The 27,276-nt window shown below is 39.1% G+C and overlaps 1 protein-coding gene across 17 annotated transcripts in view; it reads left to right on the forward strand.

The window, feature by feature from the left end:
- Positions 1-27,276, forward strand: part of MIPOL1 (mirror-image polydactyly 1) — a 283,359-nt gene that overhangs the window by 51,697 nt on the left and 204,386 nt on the right. For 3 of the 17 annotated variants that reach the window (XM_043549731.1, XM_043549738.1, XM_043549736.1), the window contains 4 exons: positions 1,606-1,682; positions 7,744-7,794; positions 11,190-11,316; positions 12,706-12,785. The exons of 1 other annotated variant lie outside the window; for it this stretch is intronic. Coding sequence is in view for 2 of the 16 variants with exons in the window: in XM_037900630.1 (XP_037756558.1) it covers positions 12,767-12,785 (19 nt within the window). In the remaining 14 variants the exon portion in view is untranslated. Of the gene's footprint in view, positions 1-1,605; positions 1,683-4,939; positions 7,795-11,189; positions 11,317-12,705; positions 12,786-27,276 lie in introns of those variants that run through there. 13 more of the 17 variants (XM_043549739.1, XM_043549745.1, XM_037900630.1 and 10 more) reach the window with 8 other exon arrangements.

The following is a 27,276-nucleotide window of genomic DNA, read 5'->3' on the forward strand; positions in this document are numbered from 1 at the left end:
TGACTTGTTTTGCTGGTAGCGGAAGCTGTAATTAGGAGAATTAGGAAATCTTAGATACTCTTGTGATCTATTGTACAGTGGATTTTGCAAAGAGAAGATAATATAGACATATTATCAGATGTCTCCTAAACCATTTCTAAAGTTTGTTTTGGAGTTTCACTTTAAGCATATCAACATTTTTTACCGGTTTTCATTTCAGTCCTTTTCTACGATACAGTAAATGGGAAATATCTCTGGACTTTTACTTTAATCAAATAGTTTCAGAAAGTCTGGTCAGTATTTCAGTTCTGTCTGCATTAGAGGTCAAACTGGGCTAGTTCATGGCTGCCCTACAAACCAGTATTCTTGGGGTCTGGTCTCATTACTCAGAAACTAACCTGACAGATCACTGTGAGAAGCTGATATTTATTGGGAACTCTGTTGATGGGCCTGCTAAAACAGTGCTGGAAACAGTTACAGACTGATGCCCTTATTTCATGATAAAAGAAATATCACACACAGGTGGAAGAGTGTCTGCCATGCCATGTTACGTGTCATCTTCCCATCATTTCCTATTATTCTTTTCCTCTACTGTCTTACAACATAAAGCAGAAAACAAATATGTGTTATTATTGTATGTCAGGAATATGGCTTTATATTGTATTGTTGTGCTTGTTGTTAATTGTTAATAACTGGAATTGTTATGGTACGCCTGTTATTATGAAGGGAAACCAAAACATTTAATGCTTAAAAATTGTCAAGGTTGCAGAGACGATTGTCCAGTTGTGGGGACAGTGGAAACTGATGCACTAAGGCCTGTCTGACTGCGTGACTGAAACAATAGCTTGAGAATTTTCAACTGCCCATTTTCATCTCAAGGGGTGTTTTGCATTGAAGCCTAATGATGGCCATTTAGATGCTGAAATGGACTATTTCATGCTTGATCAAAGCAGGTTATGACTTCAGCAGTGGTTTTCCACACTGCCCTGGCATGGAGGATTTGTGGGTTTATCCAAGCTCAGATGCCAGGAAGCTCTTTGGGCTAATACTTGGCCAGATTGGAAATGTGGAGAATGTAGATGATGAGGCTTAGCAGGAAAAATATACTTGAGGGGGAAAGTATAGGGAGAGAGAAGATGGAATTTAAAGTAGGGACAGACTTTGAGGGGAAAGAGAGTGAAAGGAAACAGCACAGACACCTCTTTCAAAACCTCAGGCCAGCGCTTGTTTGGAGGCAGGGGGAGAGAGGAGCAAAGAGCAGAAGACAAAGTGAGAAAAAAACGAAATAGGAAACAAAAGAAAATTCAGGAGAAGGAAGGCAGAACATATGGGCAGAAGAGAATTAATAAATAAAGGTGCAAATGGAGTTTGTTATGGGGGTTAGAGGGCAGAAATGAGACAGAGAGCGCAAGTTTATGGTGTATAGGGTGTTTTTAAAAATCCCTTCCCCCCAAAAAAAACCCACCAGGGACATGAGGGGTCCTGATTTTAATATATCAATAAAATAGTAAAACAGTTCTATTGTATGTAAATGAAAACTTGAGTCTGGTGTTTTTTATTATATGTTTGATATGTATGTGAATTAATTATTATAATTGTTTCTTATAATCTTTTTCTTTTGAACAGTAGGGACTTTTCATACCAGCTGTCTTCATAGATTGATCTGAACTTGCTTTGGGTGCGTATAGACTTTTGATTTTCTGGTAAGTTTGTTGGTTCTACGGAAATATAAGCCTTTTGTGGAGGAGTGTGTCACTTCATCAAAACTTGGCTTCCATGTGAATACAAAAAAGCAAAACAAAACAGGCTGTTTGTTCCCTGGGGAAACTATTCTATAAGCTGACTTTTGTTTTTATATGCTGTACCCTCCTAGATTAAGTGATTTAGTTTACCTTGGCCTGGGGCAAAACGTTTCAGGATATTTTAGAAGATCCTGGTATCTAATTAACCCTATGAAAATAATCCTAAATTTCAAACTTTACTTCCTTATCAATAGAGCATATAATCTTCCCTCTTCTGTATCCCTCCCTGCACCCTCTAATATGTCAATGGTAACTGTCACTTACATCCAAGGTACAGGACAAATATTGGCTTGGAACTATTCCAAATGTATAGTGGCCTGATGAGGCTGGGTTGTTTTTTTTTTTAAGTCTGTGTAAACTTGTCCTTTGCTGTGCGATATCTAGACAGATCTACAAGATCTTTCCAACATGGCAAGTAGCAAAACTGTGGCTGGTGAAAGCACACTGATCCTTTGCTTTTATGGGTGGACGGTGTCAAAAATGAGGAGTTCTAGGTAACAGAGCATGTAAGGAGAGAGTGCTATCCACCTTAGCATCAGATACTGCCACCTTTTCACAGGCCCACGGAAAGCTCTCCAGGTGGAATTGATCAGTCTCTGCAGTTTGGGAGAAGGCAGAGCTGGGGGGAGGATGGTCATTCAAGCACTGTGGCGGCCCCTCCCCCCCGCCCCCCCTTGCAGGATTTTTGCTGATAAGATAGTGCTAGCCTTATCAGCATTAACTTACACCCAGTCCCATGAGGTGGTTCAGGGGGCAGCAGCAGCAGCTATCAGGAGGAGCCTCTACTCCAAGGCTGTTCAGAAACGGTGCTGCCAAGGAGCAAGAGCGGGGCTTGAAGGCACCGTAGGTGGGAGAGGGCTGCATTGCTCAGCATTGCACTTTATGTCTACACTGCAATTAGACACCCATGGCTAGCCCATGCCCGCTGACTCAGGCTGTGGGTCTGTTTAATTGCAGTGTACACATTTTGACTGGGGCTGCTGCCCAAGCTCTGGGACCCTCCCATCTTACAGGGTCCTAGAGCCCAGGCTCTAGCCTGAGCCCAGATGTCTACACTGCAGTTAAACAGCCCTGCAGCCCAAGCCTTGCGAGCCTGAGTCAGCTGGCACAGGTGAGCTCCAGGTGTCTAATTGTAGTGTAGACATACACACAGTGTCTACATTTTAAGTGTCCTGCTGCCTAGTGGAATTCACAAACCTGAGTTAGGCATCCAGGCTCCCTATACAATGCCTAGGGGAGAGTTAGGCGCCTAAGAATGTGATTCACAAAAGCCAGCATGCTTCCTTGGGAGCCACCTAAGCTAGCCAGGAGAAAATGCTGAGGGGAGGGGCGCAGCCCAACCCTTGCCTCTGAAAGGGACTTAGGTGCCGAAGTTCGGGCCAGAAGGAGGTGTCCATTTCCACCTGAGGGTTCACTGTTGTGAATCCCCCCTGGAGTTTGGTGCCTAATCCAGGTCAGTTCTTTTCCAAGAAAAAATGAGAAGGTGGAGGTTGCCCCGTCCTTATCGCCTTAAAACCAGTGGATGAAGCACTCACCCAGGATGTAGGAGACCTAGGTTCAAATCCCCCCTCTGCCCGATGCAGAGGAGGGATTTGAGCTGGGGTCTCCTCCTTCTCAGGAGAGTGCCCTAATCACTGTGCTGTGGGATATGGTGGTGTGAGTTTCTCTGTGTCTTGTGTTGAAGCTGTTCCACTGTGTAGAAATACTTAAATATTCTTTGGTACAGAGAGAGAGAGAGAGAGTGACTCTATAGCCCAGTGGTTAGAGCACTCACCTGGGAGGTGGGAGACTAACTTCAGATCCCTGCTCCACATCAAGCAGATGGGGAATTTGAATTCAGCTCTCCCACATTGTGGGCTAAAAGTCATAAGGGCACCACCACCACCTCTTCTTCCATGGATTTGGGCATGCTATAAGCATACCTACTGAACTGGGCCCCGAAGGCAAGATAAGTGGAGAATTCCTGATTTGTGAATCCCACTGGGGCTTAAGCATGAGTTAAGTGCTGAGCTACTGGGCAGTGTCAGGACTTAGTGACTATGTGCATGCCCAGATGCCAACATTTAGGCACCTCAGGACCCTTTAATGGTGGAAACTTAGGCACCTTGGGTTAGGCAGCAGCTGAGCAGGAATTTTCTCAATGCCAGTTGTGGCTAATTGTTGGACTTAGGTATCTAAGTTCCCCTTGTGAAACTCACCCTACGCCTCCACGTGGATGGTAGTAGCATTGGTTGAATCCCCAGAAATCTGCTGAGTTTAGGGACAGAATTCCAGACCTTTCTAACTCAAAATCTGCATTCTTCTTATCCCTTCTTCACCAAGGGAAAAATGCACTGGAAACTATATGAGTGCCAGCTCAGTTTCCTGTCGCTTAAACAGGAGTTGTTTGCTTGAAAGATAATAAAGCCATGGAGGAGTGGCTGAAGATTAAAAGGTGTTTGTAATATGGGGTTATCAAGTTCATTGTGGAATGCACAAATTAAGTAAACTTTGTATTTTGCCCTTTTTATGCAAATATCTTCTTCCATCTAGTGGCCATATTTTCATAGCCAATTTGTAGTTCTAATGTTGACCTACGTCCATTTTTTTCTTTTAAGTATAAACTGCTTAGAATTTCACACTTCTGAAGAGTGTTAACATCTATTGATTTTATAGTACTGCATGTTTTAACCAGATCTACTGAGCTGTCTGTGGTATTTTCCTAGAGCATACAGCATTTCTATCAAAGATGTAACCCCAAGAGAACGTTTGTGTAGAAACAGCAGAATTTTACCTAGTGCAGGGGTGGGCAACCTTTTTTCTATCAGGGGCCACTGACCCACAGAAAAAATCAGTCGCGGGCTAGACAGCCCTGTGTGTCAGGGGCATGGAGGCTTGGGGCTTCCCCTAGGCTCTGGATGGGGCCAGAAATGAGGGGTTCAGGGTATGGGAGGGGACTCTGGGCTCGGGCCAAAGGGTTTGGAGTGTGGGACAGGCTCAGGACTGGTGTAGGGGGTTGGGGTGCGGGAGGAGGTTTGGGGTGTGGGTTCCGGGAGGGAGTTTGGGTGTAGGAGGGGGCTAGGGCTGGGGCATGGGTTTGGGGCATGGGGTGAGGGCTCTGGGAGGGAGTTAGGGTGCGGGAGCGGGTTCCAACCTGGGGCAGGGGGTACGGGGTGCGGGCTGCTGTCAGGCGGCACTTACCTCAGGCAGCTCCAGGTCGGTGGGGCTAAGGGAGGCTCCCTGCCTGCCCTGGCTCCAGGCTGCTCTCAGACGCAGCCACCATGTCCAGACGCTAGGTGGAGGGGCCACGGGGCTCTGCACAGTGCGTGCTGCCCACGCCCGCAGCTCCCATTGGCCACAGTTGGTCAATGGGAGCTATGGAGCTGGTGCTGGGGGCTGGGCCAGGATGCAGAGTTTCCCTGATCACCCCTCCGCCTAGGGGCCGCAGGGACATGCCGTTTGCTTCTGGGAGCTGTGCAGAGCTGACCAGACTTTAAATGACCTGGCAACCCCAGTTTCCTTCTGCAGCGGGCTGAGCCGGCACTCGCAGCTCCAAACCTGTGGGGGTGGCACCAAGTCTCAGGGATTCCGGCCCACGGCGCAGAGACTTGCTGTGGGCCAGATGAAATGGAGCAGCAGGCCAGATCCAGCCGGGGTGCCAGAGATTCCCCACCCCTGACCTAGTGTAATGAACAATCTCTGGTCACGTATATAGAGGGAATATTAGGAGTACAGTTCACAGCTTTTTGGCTCCAAACACACTCTGCTTGTTCAGATAATGGAGCAATTCTGCTAGTTCATTCATTACAGAAAAAGAATAAATACTTGATTTCAGTCAAAGCCTTTTAAGATGACTTGAGAATCACTATATTGAGTCCAAGGTCCTGTTTCTTGCTTCATGGGCTGGCATGGGAAGGCAGCTCATTTAGACTTGGGGTGGAGGGATGGAGCACTTATGTTGCTGTCTGGAGACAACTGGTAACCACAGTAGGATAAGTTTTGGTGAGCTTTGAATGAAATCCTATTCAGCCTTACTCTGTCAAGGAAGGTAATATGACAGGGGGCCACTCTCTGTATGTAATTTCAGATTTTTCAGTACATGAGGAGGGTTATGTGACTTGTGAAAGCAGTTGGAGCCCACTATCAAGGAGAGAGGAGGAAAGGAGCGCTCCGTAGAGAATCTTGTCCTTTCCCAAAATAACTGATTGAGATAGTTATTCAAGAGAGCACAGTTAGAATGTCTGTCTTTGTCATTTGGGAAGGGGACATTGAGTTTCCCTGTGGTAGAGATGATAGAGATGGAAGCTGCAAGTGAATGCCCATTTGCACTTTTCCTACAACTCTCTCCATGCTGCCATGGCACCTCTTGCACATGTAATACACTTCCTGAGTTAATCCATCAGTTAATCCATCCACTCTCTCCTTCAAACCACTCCTCAAGACCATAGGTGCTGCTGCACCTCCTGGCTTGAAGGGACTTCTGTCATACACAGGGTTTACAGTTTGGTTCAATGGCTCTCAGCACCCCCATTATACAAATTGTTCCAGCACCCCCGTTCAAGACCCACATCTGGTGTGACAGCTAAAAGAAAATCAGCCAACTAATGACAGGCTGAGCAGCACTTGCAGCGAATATATATATATATATATATATATAAAACAACCCAAAACAAACAATTCAGGAACATAAATATGTGCACATAAGATCACATGGTGACTTGGCTCACCTATAGCTTATTTCAAGTTAGATGGTAAGCTCTTCAGGATAAGGACCATGTTTTATTGTGGGTTTGTACAGTGCCTTGCACAGTGGGGCCCTGATCCTGATTGGGTGTTTGGATGTTACTGCCATATGAACAGCAGTAACAAGAATGGTCTTAATACACTTCAAAGAGAGAAGCAGAATCTGGTACAGAAAATGTTCAAAGAAAATTATTTGTTGTGGGTTTTTTTTTTTAATCTTAAGCAATAGCACAAATCTGTGGTATCTGTATCCAAAGCGTGGTCTCTGGATCACTTGCTATGGGTGTGTGGAGACCTGGCTGGTCACAAGTTGCTGCCGCCAGCTCCTCCTTTGTTAACATGACTATATCACTGTCAAGGTAGTTATAGATAAATTAAAGGCTTTCCGAATATTTTTTATATAAGTGATTGCTGTGGTTGCCCTGGCGTGCTATGCAGTTCTGAATGGCAGAAGAGGTGTCCATGAGACACACTCTCGTAAGACCTTGTTTACATCTAAGGTTTAAGAACCCCTGGCATGCGTCTCTCATAAGTAGTCAGTTTGGTTTAGGTAAATGGGTTTTGTCAAATTGCTTGGTCAGCCCACACATCCTAAATGAATTTGACTGTATTCCTTCTAGTACAGGAGAGTAGAACAACTGTGCAGAAATCAGTAGATCACACCCCTTCACATACCAACCTTCACTCAAAACAGTGCTTTGTAGGGTATCAGTGGTTCACCAATGTACATTCTAAGAGCTCAGTGCCCAATATGTAATGATATAATCATGTAATGGTACACGAAGAGACCAGGCCTAACCTTATACTGATACTGCCAAAAACATACATCTCTACTAAGTGAAATAAAAGAGTACTCTGCTAGTTCAGACAGTAGGGAAAACAGATAAGGAACCAGCTCAATTTAATAAGTCTGCAAAGCACCTAGCATGTTGTGGGCACCAAACCAATAAAAATGCATACTATAGTGAAGGACAGAGATACGCATACAGTGCATACAGGCTGTAGAAAATCCTCATTAGCTGGAAAATTAATTTGTTCATACGTTGTAGAAAGTGACTGAAGTCTAAAAATAAATCATCTTCAGAAATTATTTACTCTGAAAGTTTAAACATTTTAAAATATTCTAACATATAACTTCTTCTGATAATGAGTGAATTAAATAATCTCGGTGATTAGTAAATCTAATAATTAAGGCCCTGTTCTTGCAATGGAATCCGTCTAAGCAAACGTTTATACCTAGGGCTAAAGATTGAAGGGGTCCCTTTGCAGGATTGGGCGCTAACTGAATGAGGTAAGTGATGCTTCTATTTCATATTGCAGGATGAAAATAAAGTAACTTTTTGTACTGGCTATAACACAGGACAGTTTGTCCCAGTTTTTCAATCTGATGTCTGACAAAGCTGTACAGAACCTCTAGTGCATGTACATAAATCAGAGTTGCCCATGCATGTAGCTAAGGATTTGTTAGTTGAGAGCATGTGTGTACTTTGGCGTGACCCTGTTAGAAAACTTAGGCCATTTTTGAATGAGAACAGAAGTACACCAGGTAAATGTTAATGTTGTTTAGTTTAATTTGGGTGTCTGATATGAGTATGGTTTAGATGTATTAAAAGATTGAAATCATTATACTTAAACTGTAATAAATGCACTGTGTGCATGTATTTGGTATTTAAATGTACATAACCAAAGATCCATCAATAGTTATTTTCCTTTAGGGAAACTTTAGGAATTCTTTTTGCAACTCTAAAACTCATATACATGAGTTAAGACTATATCATCCGTTATTTAAGGTGAGTGTAAGGACAGACATTAGTATTTTATAATAGATCCTTAATCCTTTGTTCTGGAAAGTGTTGAAGTTTTCATTAGAGTTAAAATATGTTGCATGTTTACAGAAAGGTCCACATATTAAAATTTCAGGCTATCGGTTTTAATTATTTGAATCATTAGATCATCTAATTTTTGCTTAAGAATACACAAATGTACCATTAAATCTGTTTTTTAAGATTTTTTTCCAGTTTAATATCTGAATCCAAATTCATAAAGAGTTGGAAAAATGAGATGTCTGAGCTATAGGATTCACAGGGATTTCATATGAAGCCTATTTAATCAGGATAACACTGTTATTAATATTCATAAAGTCAGCTGGAACACAAATGACAGACTATGGGGCCTAAAAAATTTTACTTGGTGAATTTATTAAAAGCAGCTTAAAAAATTAATGGAATTTAAGTAAAGTTGGCAAAAATGAAAATCTTATGTTAGCAGAAAAGAATCTTTATTAGAACTTTCTTTAAGACCATCTTGCATTGATATCTCTGACAGATTTCATCGGTACTTAAAGAAGAAGGATGCATGAATGGTCATTTAAAAGGATTTAAACACATTGGCACATTAATTTTTACATGAATAATAAGTAGTTTCCAAAAGCAATTAACTTACAGTGTACAAGATTTGAATAGAAAAATAAGACTGTGACATCAAAGGGCAAAGCAAATGTGCTGTACATTTTAAACTTGGAAATGTGACTTCTTAAAAGAATTTGATTTATTTCATCTCGACAATGAGTATAGTGTCTGCAGATATTTGTCCATGGCCTCTGCTTGTTTTTTAAGTGTGTAAAGATCAATAACAGAGACTTATTTTGCTAGCAGGAAATCTTATTAGTAAGGAACTATTCAATGTCTTAAAGAGCAATAATCATGTTTTTGAATGTACTTTTTGTAAGTTCAGTGTTTGTGGAAAAGACCATATACAGGACATTTGCAAATACTGTTTACATATTCTCTGTACACTTTACTAGAAAGCAATATGTAAAGACAGGTTAGGGCTGGAACTCGTTTAAAAACTGGGACGCTATTAATAAATTTATACTCAGGCACATAAGTAACTTTTCACTTAAATTTGCAAAGCCTTGTTTTTGCACAGTTATTGGATGTGGCATGCCACAGTTATAGTCAGTTTATAATTTTCCTTGCTTAATGTCCTGGTTAGTTGCTGATGTGTACAGGACGGAAGCTGTAATAGGATGTCATGATTATATCTAAACAGGATATGTATAATTAATACCACCTTGAATTGAAGGATTGTGAATAAGGAAAGAGCATTTTAAATCAATCTTGAATTGTGTCATTGAAATATGTTGTTTTGTGGCCTTAATTTCCTCTTACCATTTTTAGAATTTGATTTAACCTTTTCCCCAGTGGTATACTGTCACCTTCTTCTCGCCTTAGACCCATCTATATGGAATCGATGCTCTTTGAGTCCTTCTTCTTCATTCCAGTCTGTCTTGCAGCAGTTCCTTGGAAACTCTTGAGCTAATCAAATTCTTTTGTGTGACATCCATCCATCTAGTTTTGCCCCTTCCAACCCTTCTCTTACCCTTCGCTTCTAAGTTTAACACCCTGTTTCCTGTATATTCTTCCACTGTTTCTTAAATTTTCATTTATTTTGATTATCACTTTAATCAGGTTAACCAGAAGACTGTTTCCTTAATAAAAGCACTCAGTAATGCCTGCGGTAGTAGATCAGTTACAAAACTTTCATTTCATTTCAAAAGGGAATTTAAGTAGAACACTGTATTGCAATTCTTTAGTGATTCATTCACAAAGAAACTTTTATGACCATGCCCAACTTCTTGTTGATTTGTATGAGTTACTCAGTGCTGTCAGAATGGTAGCATTGTAGTTAGTTTTGTTACTCAATGTCACTTAGAGAACCTTATGGAAACATATATTGTCTTGCTTGCAAATATTGTGTATAAGCTACGTTTTATGGTGGATTTTTTTAAGAATAAGCCTGGACACGTACTTAGCAAAATTGAATAATGAGATATTTTGAAAAGTAATATTTTGTTGATAACAGAGGGAAAAAAACAAATAAAAAAAACCAACTGCCTGGAAAAATCGTATTAGTTGACTTTTACCAGTAAGTTACCCAACATAATTAGATCACGATAGTTGACTTTCTCTCTATGTAAAACAAAACAGTTTCTATTAATTAATTATGGGTATTTGTGTATCATATGAGAGAAGCTACAACCTCTAAAAGTTATGCCATTCTCCAAGTTATGGAGTTGATTATTCAGTAGATTTATTATTTACTATTATCTCCAGGAGAGGGCAGCCTTTTCCTACAACAGGTACATAAAAGAACATGCCCTGCTTAGACTGTCAATGTTTCTTGTAATTACTCCCAGTATATTTGTTGCTTGCTTATGAATTAACTTGCATTTATGGAACTAAATCATTCCAATCATTTAATTACACCTGAGGAGCTGAACTATAATTGCTTGCTTCCAGCTAGGATCTGATATGGCTTGAGCAGTATTAATTTGATGTTTACTTTTCTGAGTGCTAAAAGCATTAAAATGATTGTGCAATGGGATTACATTTTACTAATTGCTGGCATTCATTAGCTGGGTAAATCACGAGGAAGAATGACTGTATATTGTACAGGGATAAAATTATGGTTTTAAATAGTATATTACTAGGCGCATTAAGGCTCTAAGACATGTTTTAAAATACTCTGGAGGTTATTAAAGACTGTATTTTCTTCATGTCTTGCTATATGAATATCTTATTAAAAGACTGCAATTATTATGAATCTTTTTGTGCAATATGTAGGGAAATGGCTTCACTGACTGAAACATATTTCTTTGATATTAATAACCTTCTATATTTTCAGCTAATCCAAAAGTAAATGAGGAACTTAGAAAAAGGTTGCCAACTCCAAATCAACAGTTATACAGAATCAAAAAAGAAGAAGCTTACAGCTTCATTTGAGGACTTTTGTAAGGCACTCACTGTTCTAGGTATGCGGTAAAGTTATCTTTTCTTTCACTCTTAAGAAGCAAGCACATCAAATAAACACTTGCACTGCTTTCATCATGTACACTTAGACTTAGGACAAATATGAGCTGGAGATACTACTAATTCTTGAGTGTTTACTGTAAATGTTAGTCTCAATAAATAAAGTCTTATCAGTTGTCTTCAGAATTAATTTTTTATAATCTCAAATTAAAAATGACAGGCCCTTCAGTTTTTGATGTAGCATAGAAGGAAAACTCTCCTCCCCCCCCCCCACCCCTGCTTCTTCACTAGTAAGCGGGGAGGAGGAAAGAGAAACCTTTATCTTGGTATCATTTACTGGATTTTATACATTCACTTTTAAGGTTTTTCACCCTACATCAGATTTATTTGCAGAGATGGTAATTCTCTGTGCATTTTCATTAGCCCATACATTACCGCTTCACACTGTATTTTTAGACAAATGCAGAATACAATATAGTATTTATTTTGGGGTGTTTCACCAACACCTGTACTTGAAGGGTAAAAAATTACTGTTGCTATAGATAATTTAAAAAGTTTATAGTAAACTTAGATGGTAAACAAAAAGCAAAGCTCACAAATAAAGTGTACGGTAAAGTGTTTAGACAAAGTATCATAAGATAATATGTTGTATGTAAAAATGAAATAAAATGTTTTATAGAGAGAGTCTTAAAAATCCATCATATTAAGTAGTTCATGAAAATCTAAAGAAGTAAAAGGTCTTATCAATACAGTAAAATTACCATTAACCGTAATTAAATATTGTCATGACTAGTTGAAAAGTTTCGTTTTATATTACAGTATATAATATGGAACAGTATATATACAGTGCAGTTTTTTTTATTATAGAGGTTTGAATTGTCTTCTTAAATACAAGCTTAAAGTACAAGTTGAAAATGTTCATGGTTATTTTGTGTGTTTCTCATGAAATTCACAAACGCAAACACATTATAAACAGCTCAAGGACTCAATTCCGCAAGTACTTACTAGCACGAGTAGCACTTGCCACAGTGGTGAACAATGCCTTTGCCTTCAATGGAACTACTTGCTGTAGTAAATGCTGCACTTGGTAGCATGTGTTTGCAAGATCAGGACTTGAACAAGGAGGCAAACTAATAAATACTTCAACAAAGGCATTAAACCCAGCAGAAAGCTGAATAAACCATTTTATAAACTAAATGTGTGAAGAAAAAAATCTTTTACTGAGAAGCATAGCTTAGCATTAACTGTTAAAATACACAGAGTTTATTGTCCTACTATAAATATTTTAAAAATCATTTGTCTTGTAAATTCTCTGTCAAATAAAGGGTAGGCATAGGTGTGTTCTAATATATTGTTTCAAGTTTATTTATCTAGAGTTGGCTTTATTTTAGCTCTACAATCTTGGAGCAAAAACCAGAGTGAGTGCCAGATCAAACAAGTTCAGAAGTACAAATGGAGGACTGGTCAAAAGGTAAGGACTTTTAAGGTGTTAATGCGTAACCCCAGGTGGTGTACCAGTGCTAGGTACTGACTGGAATGTATTTGTTCTTGCTGATATATTGAAGTGACTTTTTTTTCCGCAATCATTTTGCTCTGCCTCTTGGAAACATTTGGGGTGAAAGAAAAGCAGCTGCAAGATTATGTCTTTTAAAATAGAATTGTAAAACTTCCATGAAAGAAAAAATGTGTAAATCTTCAACCAGTGTAGTTTTTTGTAGATTACTGTAGCTTTTCGGTATTTTGCAATGTTAAGGGACTTCAGTTAAACTCTCAGTTGTGATATTCAGTATTATTATTACTTATGTGTATTACTGTAGTGCTAAGGAGTCCTAGGCACGGACTGGGACCTCATTGTGCTAGGCACTGTGCAAACATAGAACAAAAAGACAGTCCTTGCCCCCAAAATGCCATTACTTTCTAACTTAGTTCTTTCACAAATGTAATAAAAAAAAGTTTATCTTAAAATTAAGAGTCATGGTATTTTTTCTGTTATTCAGACCCTCATTGTGGTAGGAATCAAAATGTTGTTATTAATATTTTAAAAATTCTTAATATTACCTTAGTTCAAATCACATGACAGTGTAGCATTTGATCCAACAATGTGCGGTGTCTCCCCTGTTGACTTCAATGGGGCTTTGAGGGCACTTGGCACCTTGTTAGGGGTTGGGGCTCTTAGAATATGTCTACACTGCAGCTGTGAGGTGTGAGTCCCAGCACAGATAGCCAGACTTGCACTAGTTCAGCTTCAATTAGCATGCTAAAAATATCAGGGTGGATGTTGCTGCGCTGGCAGGGGCTTGGGCTCACCGACCAAGCTTGGACCCAAGGGGTCGGACGGTCTTGGACTCCGGGGGCTATCACAAGCCACTGCCATTGCCGCAACATCCCCACTGCTATTTCTAGCATGTTAGTTCTAGCTGAGGTAGTGCAAGTCTACCCGTGCTGGGAATCACACCTTCCAGCTGCAGTGTAGACATATCTTTAGTCTCCTGATTGGGAAAGGGAAGAGTCATCTTATATTGGAAAGAATCAAAGGGAGTTCTCAGGTATGTCTTTTCAGTGGTGACATAGAGAGTTCCGGGGCAGAGTGGTATCTCATGGGGGAACTGCATGAGAATTAAGTGTCTAAGGTGGTATCACATGAATGGGCTAGATTCTTCGTAGGAACAGAATGCCTAAGGGGTCTAATGGAGAGATGGTAAGTCATGAGTGGCCCATATATCCTGAAGAAAGGAAAGGATGTGGGAGGAAGAGCCCAAGTGTCTCATGAAAGAGAGGAGCTCACAGGCAAATGACCATTACTATGGGCATAGAGATAGGGTTAGGAAGAGTGGGGCAGAGACGAATCAGGCCGCTAATGGCCTCAACCACAAAGACCTCTGTTATGGCAAACCCTAGTGGCATCTCATGTGTCTGTGACCCAAATTTTCACCTACCCACTGTTTCTCCAAAGAGAATAAATTTCAAATATGCCATAAAACCAGTCTTGCATTTGCAAGGCAAGGCAGAGAAAGCATTCTTTTTCTTTTGGGGGAGGGGATTTGCTTCTTACTGGTTTGGAGATTCCTAATTTTCTAGGAGTGATACTGTATGTAAAAACAATCTACAGGCATATTTTAATCCCCATTATGAAGAATGCCTGCTGAGGTAGCTGAAAAATATTTCGGAACCAAAAACTTATGAAATATTCTCAGTGCAGTAGCTAAGTGGAAAATTGGAGAACTGGTCTTTCACTATACTATATTTTCAATTTTATGTAGCTAATTCAAATGTAGTACCTTTAGACCTTTAGGGGTCAGCATACCCTAAGAAAGGTTCAAAAGGTTAACTGTTCCAAAGTAGCTAACAATGAGTACCATAAATTCACTGTGCATTAAACATTTCCTGTCAAATTTCAAGAAATGGTATTAATTTCATAGCTTACAGAATCTTTAAAAAAAACTGCTGGCTATTTAATGAGTTCCATTTATTTGAAATATCACTTCTGATGAAAGGATTTCAAAGTTTTATATTGCTTAGGAAAGGACATTATTTCATGCAAATGTTTATGTATTTGTGGGTCCAATAAAAGATATTATCCAACTTTATGAAATATTGAAGATGAAAGCATGTATAGCATAACATAGAATTGAGTTGTAATTAGTAATTTACAAATCGTATGATTCTTATTTACTTGTATCCATAGGAAAGTTAAGAAAGAGGTACTTACTATGAACAGTGATCATAGTTTTTAATGTTGTGATTTACTGAGATCAGTTGGACATACAGAGCTCCTTGTCATCACTTTGGTTTAAATTGAAAAATATTATTTCAAACAAATAACTCCCTGAAACTGTTTTCCAGTACTAAGAGTCTAGATACTTTATTGGTGTAATTGGCCTGGTTGCCATATTGGTAACAGGTAAAGGCCTTTTATGTAACCAAGGTGAACATTTGATTTTTTTTGGATGACCCACTACATCCAAAACGACTTCAGGTGTTCTACCTGGATAATTAAAGTAGTAACTTGCCATTGTTTGTGTCCCTCAATCCTCCATGCTGTCCTCTTAGCTGTTTTTCCTTCCTGCGTTGGATACTATACTGCCTCCAATATTCCCCTCCACATAGGTTGCTTCTAGAAATAGCTCCTAATGACTATTTCTGATTCAGAACCTGTTTTACAGCATAAGCAAATGCCATTAGGCATGGCTGAGGTTAAATTCATGTGGTTAGAAGAAACGCAACCAAACAAAGAGATTGGAAAGATAAGTTATTACCTCTGGAGAAATGGCAGTTTTAATAATTACATGGTACATTGGGCAATTTGTTTATGTATTCCAGCAAATAAAACATTTGAGAGAGCAGTTTAAGCAGGACACTGTATTTTAAATTTTGTTTTGGAATTCAGTCGGTCTTTGAAACCTCCAGACTGTTTGGATTATAAATGTCTTCATGAATTGAAGACATGCTTTTGCCTCTGTTCGTAAGTATTAGACAGGGTTAAAAACTAGTCTGTGTGTAAGGATTACCATTTTGGTCTTGGGTCTAATTTAAATTTACTGTTTATGTCCACAGGACCTCGTTTTTAATAGGGGGATAGTGGTTTCTCACATATTTCTCTCAAGTATTCTTAGATGGAATGGTTTAGGATCATTGGCAGCTGGCCAGTGAAAACTGTTTAATTTCCAGATGAATGCTCAGATTCCAAGCCCGAAAGCATAGGACTATAGTCTATTCTAAAAAGAAATTTAATCTTACAAATGTATGTATAAAGTTTGCATGAAAATTAAAAGAAGTTGTAAATTGGGATGTAAAACTTTTATCTGGTGATGGCCTAAATGTGTGGCAAAGCACCAAAATATGGAGAACACACAAATATAAATAAATAAAAGCACATGAGGAGGTTTGGAACGGCATTGGCTCCTTTTAGGTATATAGGTTTCTATGAACTAAACTTCAAGATTCAATATTTTTATACTAATTCACAGGAAATAGCAGGATTTGGAAAAACGGCAGGTAAATTTACTTGGAGGTAAATTTGTGTTTGAATTGAGTGATGTCCCATGTGAAGAGCTATATTTGAAAGGTGTGCTTGAAGGGCTCGGGGATGTTTCATTGTTAACTACAAATATGTTCACATTTGTTATACTTTTTGCAGTTGTGATCTTTTTGTCTATGTTGTGTTTTTGTGTGTGAATTTATTTGGTTTAAGGAAAGGAGGGAGATAACCCTTCTTGGATATGTAAGGTAGTTTTTGATTTCTTAACCAAAAATGACAAGAGATATTCTATCACTGACTCCAAACTGGAGAAAATGATCATGATAATCTGATTGCTGAGCATCTAGAATTACTAACTTTATAAAAGTATGTAACTTAATTTGTCCCTTTTTTGTTGCTTTTAAAAGTGGCAAAGTGATTTGTTCACTTAACGGGCCAAATACTTACAAAGCTTGTGGTTTTTGCTTTTATTTTTTAATTTGGATTTTTTTTAAAAAGATTACATTTTATTATTGGAATAACTGAATTTCAAAGATACAAAGAGTCACCAGACCAACAACTTCTTTTGCCCCATATGATTACACAGTAAAAAAAAAAAAAAATTAGTATGAGAGTCGAGTTACCAGCATTGTGTTATCAAACAACCCTGGAGTTTAAACTCCTTAGGAGAAGGAATTGTCTTTTAGTAAGTGTGCATGAAAATTAAAAGAATTTTCAGCATAATGAGGGCCTGATCCCTGATTTGGATGTATAGGTGCTGCTGTAAAATAAATAATAACTCCCTCATTTATTTTATTTGTGAGAGTGGCCAAAAAGTATCCAAAGTTTTCACCGCTGTTTTCTATAACTCACATTCTGATTATTTGTATTTAAAACTTTATTTTAAAACAAATTATGATCCCAGCTGGAATCTTGCATGCCCAGTTTCTTTCTGGAGAAGGAGTTATGAGCACAAAGTGTATAAGTTCTGAAAATAGGAGTTTTTAATTAACACCTTCAACCATAGTTATATAATTATCACAGAATAAGATCAGTAATATAGTTCCCTCTCATTTTACGTGTTGGTATAGTGAGCTAATGAACCAGTGTTTCAAAAGATCGGGTGTCAAATTCTAGTGTGGTGACAATTAAAATGAATACACTGGTTTCATCTTAGTCCCTAGAGGACATTTGTCTGCTTCATCAAAAGCACTTTAATTTGTACCAAATTTAGCATGCATGTCGCTGACTGTTGAGAGGCCCACAATTTAATCAGGTTGTGATGATGTAGGTTGGATTTGAGTTGCATTGGCATAGCAGCATGTGGAAATTGCCATAGAATTTACTGTGTGCTATGTTCATTCTAACTTACTATCATGTTCAAGAATTTCCCCCCTCACCCCCAGGAAAAACAGAAGAGGGGTGGGGGGAAGTAATAGACATGTGGGCCAGATTATCATAGTTAGATACATACAGTTCCTCAGATATATTTGCGTGTGCCTGGTTTATGCATTTAAATACTTAGTGTTCATGTATAGCTGCCTTGTGTGTGCACATATTATCTCAAAAAAGATAAACTGGCATTAGAAAAGGTTCAGAAAAGGGCAACTAAAATTATTAGGGGTTTGGAACTGATCCCATATGAGGAGAGATTAAAGATGCTAGGACTTTTCAGCTTGGAAAAGAGGAGACTAAGAGGGGATATGATAGAGGTATATAAAATCATGAGTGGTGTGGAGAAAGTGAATAAGGAAAAGTTATTTACTTGTTCCCATAATATAAGAACTAGGGGCTACCAAATGAAATTAATGGGCATCAGGTTTAAAACAAAAAGGAAGTTCTTGTTCACTCAGCGCACAGTCAACCTGTGGAACTCCTTGCCTGAGGAGGTTGTGAAGGCTAGGGCTATAACAGGGTTTAAAAGAGAACTGGATAAATTCATGGAGGTTAAGTCCATTAATGGCTGTTAGCCAGAATGGTAAGGAATGGTGTCCCTAGCCTCTGTTTGTCAGAGGGTGGAGATGGATGGCAGAAGAGAGATCACTTGATCTTTACTTGTTAGGTTCACTCCCTCTGGGGCACCTGGCATTGGCCACTGTCGGTAGACAGGATACTGGGCTGGATGGACCTTTGGTGTGACCCAGTATGGCCATTCTTATATGTGATGTCTGTGCATTTCCTTCATGTATTTGTACATGCATGTGAGTTATACACATGTTGTTTAGGTACATGCAAATTTTGGTACCTAGCACTGAAAATCGGGCGCTTTTTCCTTATGTCAGCAAAGTTATGATATGTATTTCAGTATATTTATAAATATGTTGTTCCATTTTATAGCATACTGAAAATGTATTAAGAAATGAAACCTCTTTAGAAATATATATCATGTATGTATTGCATTTACTTCACTTGCAAATTACTTCCATTACTTATCAATAATCACAGATAAATTCATTGTAATTGATATGTACAGCTATACACATTTGGAACGTAGATGTAAAATGGGATTAAAAGTTAGCCAAGACACATTTGTTGTTGATGTTTTTATTAAAAGCAAACAAACAAAACCCTCCATTTCCATGAAAGATATAGACCATGTTAGTAAGGAGCTCTGTCTGATTGCGGTGATTTCGTAGCATAAAGATTTTACTATGATTTCTTTCTTTCTAAATGGAATGAAATGTAAGTCCTGATGTAACACTGAAAAGAAATACTAAGCCACTGAGGGAAGTCTGTGCTATTCTCCTTGTGTTCCTGAAACTCCCATTGCATTAGTTACGTATATAGTTAGATGTAAATTGTCCAATAGGCTGAGTGTGGGTCTGGGAGCCAGGAACTGCTGAATCCAATCCCACATCTGCTATTGACTTGCAGAGTCACCTTGATCTAGTCTCTTAATTTATCTGTGTCTGTTCCCCTCTCTCTGTAAAATGAGGATAGCACAAAGCTCTAAGTTGGCCATGGAATTACAGGAACTTCTGTGTGGCTGGAGTCTCTGCGGTAAGGGATGGTGAGCTTGTGCTCCACTGCCACTTAACACTTTAGCCTTCTAACTTACTCAACGAAGCTCTGGGGGTAAGACACGGCTGTAAAACTGCTTCTCACCTCCAGCCAATGCCCTAATTGGCTCAAGAGTCGACTGGGTACAGACTTGAGGTGATGCTTCTTCTTTCTCCGAAACACACAGTGCTGCTGCAGCTGTTGTGGGGAGGTGGTGACTGATGCCCCTCGCTCCAAGAGTACAGTTGATGTGTGGGGGCAGAGTGGAACCACACTCAACATGCTTGGCTCAGATCTTCTCCCTTTGAATGCTGCAGCAGGAGAAACCGCAGCCGTTTCCTCCTCTCATTCTGCCTTCAGAGATGGGAAACCCATCCTAGTGCTTACATCAAGATAAAGGGACCTCCAAAGAGCGAGCACAGGGGGAGCAGGGTAAGCAGCATGATGTTAGAAGCAGAAGAGGCACAAGGGGCAAGAGAAAACATCACAGGTGGAGGGAGTAGAAACAACGGGGCAACAGTGGACATAAGGAGGGAGACAATAAAATCTCAGGTTGAGGAATGTGGAACCGGACACCCCAAAAGAACCCTGGGAAGAGAGAAGGGATCTGAAGGTTGAAAGATCTAAAAATGAAAGTGAATTTAATTTTGTGGGGAAGTTGTTTTGTTCTCTTTGATTGTTAGACTTCTAGCCACACTAAACGACTGTCTGACTGACTGAACTCACATATTATCTGATCTGCCCTCCAAAAACAACCTTCCCTCCCCCTCCAGCCACTTACCCCCCACCCCATAAACTTTAAATCACTAAACTGGAAACTGTTTGCAAGTGTGTTGGATGGAGCATGGGGGCTGTAAGAGTCTCCCTAACTGCTCTCCACCAGACACAAAATTAAAGCTTTGCAACATTTACCTAATTCTCAGAGCAATATTGTGAAGATTGTTGTTAGTGATTATACACTGATTAGAAAACTCAGTGCTTTATAAGTACCACCCATTTATTACTTGGTTAAAGGATTGGGTCAATAAACCCCTTAAAATATTTCACTTTGTATCATTTTAGTCTTTAAAATTGGGGGTACCGCTAACTTTAAAAAGACTTTAAATGTGCGCTCAGGGTAGTGGCAGTTATTACCACAGCCATCTTTTATACTATGCCTCAGAATCAGCTTTAGAAGAACTATCACAGGTACAAGAAGAATTGGTTGTTTCCTTCTTTAGAAACCTTCATTGCTAGTATTTTATTATCAGCTAGTATGAAGCTTAAATCCAGAACAGGCCTGCATTAGCACAGGTAAGATGAGAAAAGACATAACAAAAAATTTCATTAAAAAACAGCCCTTGTTCTCTGGGGAGTGCATTGGAGACTAGCGTCAGAGATTTCACCTGCATCTTTAATAGACCATTTGCTCTGAATGATTTTTATTGGCATTTTATTGCCAAAAGTGACCTTTCCTTTCTTTTTTTTTATGGTGGACACCTACAATTAAAAGAAATCTTTAAAGGAAAAATCATTTAAAGAGTAGTGTATTTTTGTTTTGTTCAGAATTCTAAATACAATAGAACTTTAATTATCCAAATATGATGGGGATTGTTGAATATATTGGTTAATACAGATAATTTTCAGTGTACTTAATGACCCTGCTGTAGATAAAAGGGAATTATGAATAATCAAGATTTAGCTAATTGAGTTGGTCATATATAAATTGTAATTTTCTGGTATCACAATAACAGCAGAAAAATGAGATGGGAAGGTTTACTTTATCCCATTTATGTTTTCAGTTGTTCTAGAAAACATAAATACTAGGGTGCATGAATAAAACTCTGCCAGTCACTGTGTTTGGAAATTATGTAATAACTCCGTATAGGCTGTAATGATATCCTGAAACCCTGTATTTAAACTAACCTGAATTACAATGAGAGATAAACAGAATATTTACCCATCCCTTATGAGCTGCTGCTGATATGTAAATTTATTCTTCTACTTTGCACAAATATACTTTTGAGCTACTGCTTAAACACTTCAAGGTCCTTAGCCAAACAGTTTTAATGATGCCTCCAATATTATGAAAGTGTGACATTTGATGAATGCCTTGTATAGTTGTGATATCGGGGAAAGTGTAAACAAAAAACGCACATAAAGTCATCGTGCAACACCTAGATAATTTATAATTTTACTGTTTATATCCATCTTGACATTTTTTATCTGCCAAAGGCAGGTTTCATTTGGAATCTTAATCTGAGATTTATTTGGTGGATCTGGAAGTCATAGCTAGAGTTCCCACAGGAAATGGTCCATCTACCAACAGATTAAATGGCAGTCCTGCAGTTGTTAAGGGAGCTCTGCATTTAACACACATGCATACTCATTCAGTCAGCACTGTGGAGAAAAATTAAAGTAGTAACCCAGGTTTAGGAACAATGTAGCTAAAAAGTCCCATATTTGCTGAATGACAAAGGGTTATATAGCAGCATTTCATTTTATTATTCGTGCTTGAATTTCTTGTTTGCTTTGTTGAGTCTGCTGACGAATACTAATAAATGCCTGCAACAATCCAGACGAGAGATGCCTGGCAACAAAGCTATGCGGTGGACCTCCCTGATCTTCTCCAGTTCACAACCTGACCTTTTGAAAAATTGGCTGGGCTAAGCTGCAGAATTTGGGTGTAATGGTTATTGTTAACTCCAGCTTTAGGATTTATTAATTTGTGTGATCAAGACTTACCTATACTTCAAAGTTTCAAAAGACCAAACACAATCATCCATCCATTAGAACTAACATTGTGTTTCAGTGAATCCCACTTAGTGTCTGACTAGAGATTCTGCTATTTTGATGTGTTCAGAATCTAAAAATGCTTTTAGAGTAAGAGAGAAACCAATCCGACAAAAATCGTTTTTCTTCTCAAATGCTAGTATTTTTTTAAATGTTAATTGAAAAATGAGAATGGAATGCCAAAGGAAGTATGTCATATTTACCTATTAATATTTGCATCATGATTAACTGCAGTGAATACCAGAAGTGCTCAATCTTGTAAAAGAAGTGCTCAATCTTGTAAATATTTAAGTCTTCCCATTTACTTCAGCATTTTGGATGCAAAGAAAGATAGTAAAAGGCTAATAATGAGAGAGAAAGAGAGAGAGAAAATATAATAGCTAAAATAACCAGTGTCCTTGGAGAATTGTAAAATTTGCCATTCTGCCAGAATAACTCCAACAGTTCTTAAGCTCTCTCAGTTTCTTTCTTTCTAAAGGATATTGCCTGGATTCCAAACAAGTACAGGTGAAATAAAGAAGCATTCTAAGTAACACAGATGTCCTTCTTTAAATTGCTTACAGAGAATGAATTCAGTATTCTCTTTAGATTCCATCAAGATTTAAAGAAATGAACCATTACACTTTGAGTTTTGTCTATATTCTAGAAGACAAAGGACATCTGACTTTTTCAGAAGTTATTTTAAAAGTTTTTTTATCATGTGAAATAAGTGACATTTCAGAATAAAACTTATACAAGTTTTGCTTTGTGAACTATTAGCAAAAAGCTTTCTTGTTTTAACAAAAATTTCTGTCCATTTCATCACCATTTTAGACTCTTAAAAATGCAAACCAAAATCAGAAAAGCCTCAGCCGTTAAACTGCAGCGCTGTACTAATGCAACTATCTGTCAAAGCAGTTTTGGTAGTTGAAAAGTTATATGTTTGAGAATTACAATCTCATTTTAATTAAGAGGATAATTATTTTTACACAAACCATTAAAAATTATAAAAAGTTTCTAAATGTGCCTCTTGGGTTTTTTGTGACAGATCATATTGTGATCTGGCATGTTAATGAAAGTTGTGGCCATCCTGAGTTTTGGAAGAATACCACTATAATTATTTGAATTTCCTCTTTATTTCTTGATAGGGAAACATTATTCCATGTTCACTGTTTAAAAAAAAATCATTATTCTTTGACTCCATTTTGTTGTGTCTCTTAAGGTCCTAATGAAGCCAATGAAAAAGAAAAGAGAAACTGTGGGAGTAATCTCTAAATGTCACCAGAATAGAAGGGGGCAAGGAGAAGGGCCAAAAATGAGGTAGTGGACAGAGCACTGGAGTGGAATTCAAAAGACCTGGGTTCTATGCCCGTTTCTGCCACTGGCGTGTGGGTGACTTTGGGCAAGTCTCACTTCCTGTATTTGTGCCCCAGTTACCACATCTGGAAATCGGGATGAGACTGACTTTCTTTAATGCAAGGGCTTTGATTTCTACTGATGAAAAGTGCTATCTATAGAAGAGCTAAGTGGTATTATTATTAATGGGTCCCTGTCACAGAGTGACTAGCTCTTTCAGGGGAGTCAGGGCCAGCCTCACTTGTGATCCTCCCAGCTGATCCTGATGGGCTAAAGATCAAATGACCCTGTTCAATTATTGACCCAGCTGGGAAGGAGTCAGAGGAATGAGGAATCTAAAAAGAGTGAGATAGAGCTCAGTTAGTAGAGGAGCTGGCTCCTCTGACAAGCCCTGGAGAAGGGCAACTCCTAAGCAGATGGCTTGGAGGAGGAATGAGGAGCAACAAGAGGGAGACTATGGTCGACTCTGAAGCAAGATGGACTAAGAGGGATAAAGAGGAAAAATCTTGTATCTGTGTTCAAGGTTTTGCCTAAATTGTATTTTTGGAGAATAAAACTATGCTTGAATAAAGACCCTAGGTGTGGCACTGAATCCTCCATGGGCAGAGATGACAGGCCATCAACCTACAGCTTCTTAAACGTGTGTGTTTTCAAAAGAAAACAAACAACACACTAAATCTGCCTTGCATTGTGTTTGGAGGAATTCCTTAAGAGACCCTTGCCTGTCCCAGTTAATTGCCGGGGATTTTAGGGTCTTCAGCCTAATGGGGGTCTCTTCTCCCTGACTTGCACCAGTTGTGAACCAGGTGACTGTCTTTAGGCCTTGTGGCCTGTTCAGTCTTTACCGGGCTGACAATTAGGGACAGATGAGGGAATTGGGATATACTGCACCTGCGCAGCACTTTCTCTGATGTAATTCTCAAGGGCCTGGCTGTCATTTGTGGAAGTCAGGCTAGGTGGAGTTACAGGAAGGGGAAGGGATTCAATTAAGTGACACATTGAGTGTGATACGAGCCCCCGGATGTCCCTAAACTTCTGTGGCTGCAGATCCCAGCCTCCCCATGGAGCTGCTCTGAACTCTGCACAGGTGATGCTATTAGGCCTCATATGGAGTCCTAGTAAAAAGCATATTTTTTTAGTAGTCCCGACACAAGGAAAATACGTAATAGGGCCAAATTAAAAGAGAGTGTCAATGAAGGACAGTTGCAGGATAATAGCCTGGTGCTCCTAGACAAATGCCAAGTTTAGACACTCAATACTATGACTATTAGGTCAATAAAACGATCAACTTAGGCCAGTCTATGCTAAAACCCCTAGGCTGAGGTAACCTGAGGCTTTTATTCTGAAAATGGGAGATGTTGATCCTGTAGCAATATTCTGTATTAAATGTTTGAGCCAGCTGTTACAATTTTGCCAAACAGAAGTTGGAATTATTTTCATTATCTACTTGCACTGAATTCCCAAGTCCTTCTCCATCTTCTCACTAATTTATTTGGGCTGAATCTTGAAGACTTCTGGTTTGCACACACATAAAGGACAACAGTACTGAGAAAGAGGCATGTCAACTGAGTAGAGGACATCAAAAAGTAGTAGAAGCTCTTTGCCAAGGTACTTTGCAACCTCATACATACTGTGCTTGTGATGACCCCAATGGGAATGAGGGAGGAGAAAGCAGGCATATGTAGATCCTTGCATACAGCCCAAACAAACCCCACCCCTCCCCACCTACACCAAGCAACGGAAGTAGATTCCTTCCCTCAGTGTCATTTTGTTCCACTGCATGTTTATTCAAGTAAAACCCTTTTATATGAGCTTTGCCCTCTTTTTCAGGATATAGGACCTCTATTCAGGAAGGGGGCGAGCTGTTTAGCAATCTGGTTCTCTTGCAGACATTCTGTTTGGTAGACGTTTCAGAGGTAATATGTGTATATGTTGGCCTTGACAAAAAATGCTGATTCATTCCTTTCTGATCCTTAAGTTACCCAGCCATCGTATTGGTTTCTTTTGCATCTGTTAAAAATGGGTTAGTTACAAGATTCAAGCTGAAGTGTTGTCTTTTCCATAAGACTTAATATATTGATTAGTAGAAGTGCAATAATGTACAGTCAAATTGCATTAGATGTTATGAATTTAAGATAACATTGTGGCGGGTTGGACCCCTTGGGAAGCCACCTGATGTGCTGAGATATCACGGAGTCTACCTGTTCTGCCGTCCTGGGCCCCCTTTAACCTGTCTTGCTGAGCCAGGCTCTTAAAACCTCCTCTAACACATACAGGCAGGGCCACACCCCACTGCAGATCAGCTCTGGGAAGACTCAGTTTAAGGGACTTTCTCCAGCCCCGAGATGTCCATCTCCCTTGGAGTACAGACCCAAAGATATATTATGAAATTCACCCCCTCCCTCAATGTGGAGGAGGGTATACACAACTTCTCGCCCCCCCAGTTAGAAATCACATAAACTATTATATATTATATAAACCAGAAATAAATTTATTAACTATAACAGGTGTATTTTAGGTAGTTAAGGAGGTAGCAGACAGAACAAGGCAGATTACTAAGAAAATAAAACAGAGCACGCAAACTAAGCTTAATACATTAAAGAAACTGGTTACATGTAAGTTCTCACCCTAAATGTGGTTCTAATAATCTTCTTAACAGGCCAGATGCCCTTCCAGCTCTTTCCCCCAGTTCAGTCTTAGTTGTTTCCAGCAGTCATCTTGGGTGGGGTAGCAGGGGAGAACTGAGAACCTTGATTACCTCACTCCCCACCCTTAAATAGGATTTGCATAAGGCGGGAGTCCTTTGTTTCCTAGTTTGACTCCCCCCACCAAACTTCTCATGGAAAAGTACAGAATTCAAGATGGGTTCCAGTATCAGGTGACATGGTCACATTCCTCTGTAGGGCCCCTGTAGTCATTCTTCACAGGCTGAACCACACGTTCACAGAAAGACTAAACTCTTTTACAGTCAATTGTCTCTTGCTGATGGGCCATCAGCACTGTCAGGCTTTTTCATTGTTATACCTGAAGTTCTTAGCAGTGGGAATCACCCAAAGTAGCATAGTTGAAATACAGTTACAAATACAGATACCTATTCAATATTCCTAACTTCAGATACAGAAATGATACAGGCATACAAATTGGATAATAACATTCAGCAAATCTTAACCTTTCCGATGATACATGAGCCATCTTGCATAAAGTATATCTCAGTTATGTCATATTCATATCATAACTGTATTTTCATAAAGAATATGGAATGACACATCACAAACACTTTAGTCTATTTTCAGCTGAAATGGTTCAGCTGATATTGCTTGAAGATAATGATGGTAATTGTCTTGTCAGAACAAACATCTTGTTTCAACCCAAATGTACAGCGCTGGTGGAATTTCTGAAGCAGGAACATCTGGATTGTTGCAGGTCACGGGAAATTTTTAGAAATTTATTTTCCACCACTCCACGAAAGTTAAACTTGGTTTGGACTTTTTTGACAAATCAATAATAAAGTAACAAGATCAATCACTGCCTCAAAAATGAGAGGGAAGGGTTGCAGTGAAGCTTTTAGGTGATGGTTTGTTGCCTGATAGTAGCACCTGGACATTGTATAGATTGGTTGTCTTTGGTTTGACATAAATATCTGGATTTTCAAATTTGACCAGATATGTGTATTGTGGTCAGTGGTGGGGGAATAAGTATTTGTAATACCGCTATAAAGGTTTCTTTCTTTTTTTTAATATTCCGGTGGGAATAGATTTTATATTTCTTTTTAAACAAATGAACATTTGCTCGATGTCCCAAACATTGTAGCTTTGTGCTAATGTATGCAAACTAGAAACAGATTGGGGGTATTTCTTTACTATGGAGAATATATGGTGTTATAGTTCTGCCATAGCAT

This window comes from Chelonia mydas, chromosome 6, assembly GCF_015237465.2.
Source record: "Chelonia mydas isolate rCheMyd1 chromosome 6, rCheMyd1.pri.v2, whole genome shotgun sequence".
NCBI classification, from domain to species: domain Eukaryota; kingdom Metazoa; phylum Chordata; order Testudines; family Cheloniidae; genus Chelonia; species Chelonia mydas.